At 34.3% G+C, this 1050-nt stretch overlaps 1 protein-coding gene across 1 annotated transcript in view; it reads left to right on the plus strand.

Annotated features, from left to right (window-relative positions):
- LOC106110393 (rho guanine nucleotide exchange factor 18) overlaps nt 1–1050 on the plus strand; it is a 32677-nt gene that overhangs the window by 24285 nt on the left and 7342 nt on the right. Inside the window, exon 17 of the mRNA XM_013292221.1 lies at nt 694–826. Coding sequence (XP_013147675.1) covers nt 694–826 — 133 coding nt within the window. The remainder of the gene's footprint in view (nt 1–693; nt 827–1050) is intronic.

The following is a 1050-nucleotide window of genomic DNA, read 5'->3' on the forward strand; positions in this document are numbered from 1 at the left end:
TAACATTACACAACTCTCAGACCGATTATTATTATTATTATTATTTTGTCTACAGTATACTCAACTGGAGATAGATAGCGGTATAACCAACATGTGGAATCTTATTCTCACTAATGTTATAAATGCGAAAGTTTAGATGAATGGACGGATGTATGAATGTTTGTTAGAGTTTGTAATCTAAACGGCTGACCGGATCTTGATGAAATCTGGCTTAGTAAAGGGAATAGTTTGGTAAAACACAGAGGGTCCTTAATTCAATTTTTTTTTAATTCGACGTGGACAAAGTCGCAGGCGAAAGTTAGTAGTCTATAATATTCCCGCGTGCATTAGCTAATTTCCCGTTATAATACTGATAAAACTGTTCCACCCGTTTCGGAAATAACGATTGCCTGTGCTTTGGGCTTTCTGCCTGGAGGCTTTGCCGTTTGTTCTAATTGTAATATGCCCGTCCATGTCCGTTACTTTCCTCTGAAAGTAAAAATCAGTCCAGAAACGCAATTTGCGGACAGTCAGACAGACAAACAATTTTTTTTAAATTCGGTTTTCATTATTCGCAATGCAAATATATCGTAACGAAATCTGGATTTCTATTGATATTACATACAATTTTAAGAATCAAACAGATATGGAAGATAAGTAAAAATAAGTATAATATAAAAAGCATAGTTTATATGTTTTGTTCTTTTTTTCCAGATTCGAAGGTGTGGCGACTTTGATGCAGGGTCGCAGTAAAATGCAGACTTTACTAGTGATCGTGTTGACCGACGTGTTGTTTTTCCTCCACGATAATAATAATAAATATACATTCTTTACGCCGGAGAACAAGGTAATTAGAACTAGAAACGAAAAGAACGAAATTTACTACTTTTTATCCCGGGAATAGTTACGGTTCCCGTGAGATTCATTAATTTAGTTTTTTAATCTTTACTTCATCATTCTGCAACGGTTCAACATATCTTATTTATTAGATGTAAAATTTAATCTGTGGCAACATTTTTTTCTATATTTTCTCTCTGTTCTTTCAATGGCTGTCGGAGTGCTACTTGTTTT

This window comes from Papilio polytes, unplaced genomic scaffold (assembly GCF_000836215.1).
Source record: "Papilio polytes unplaced genomic scaffold, Ppol_1.0 DF824225.1, whole genome shotgun sequence".
NCBI lineage: Eukaryota > Metazoa > Arthropoda > Insecta > Lepidoptera > Papilionidae > Papilio > Papilio polytes.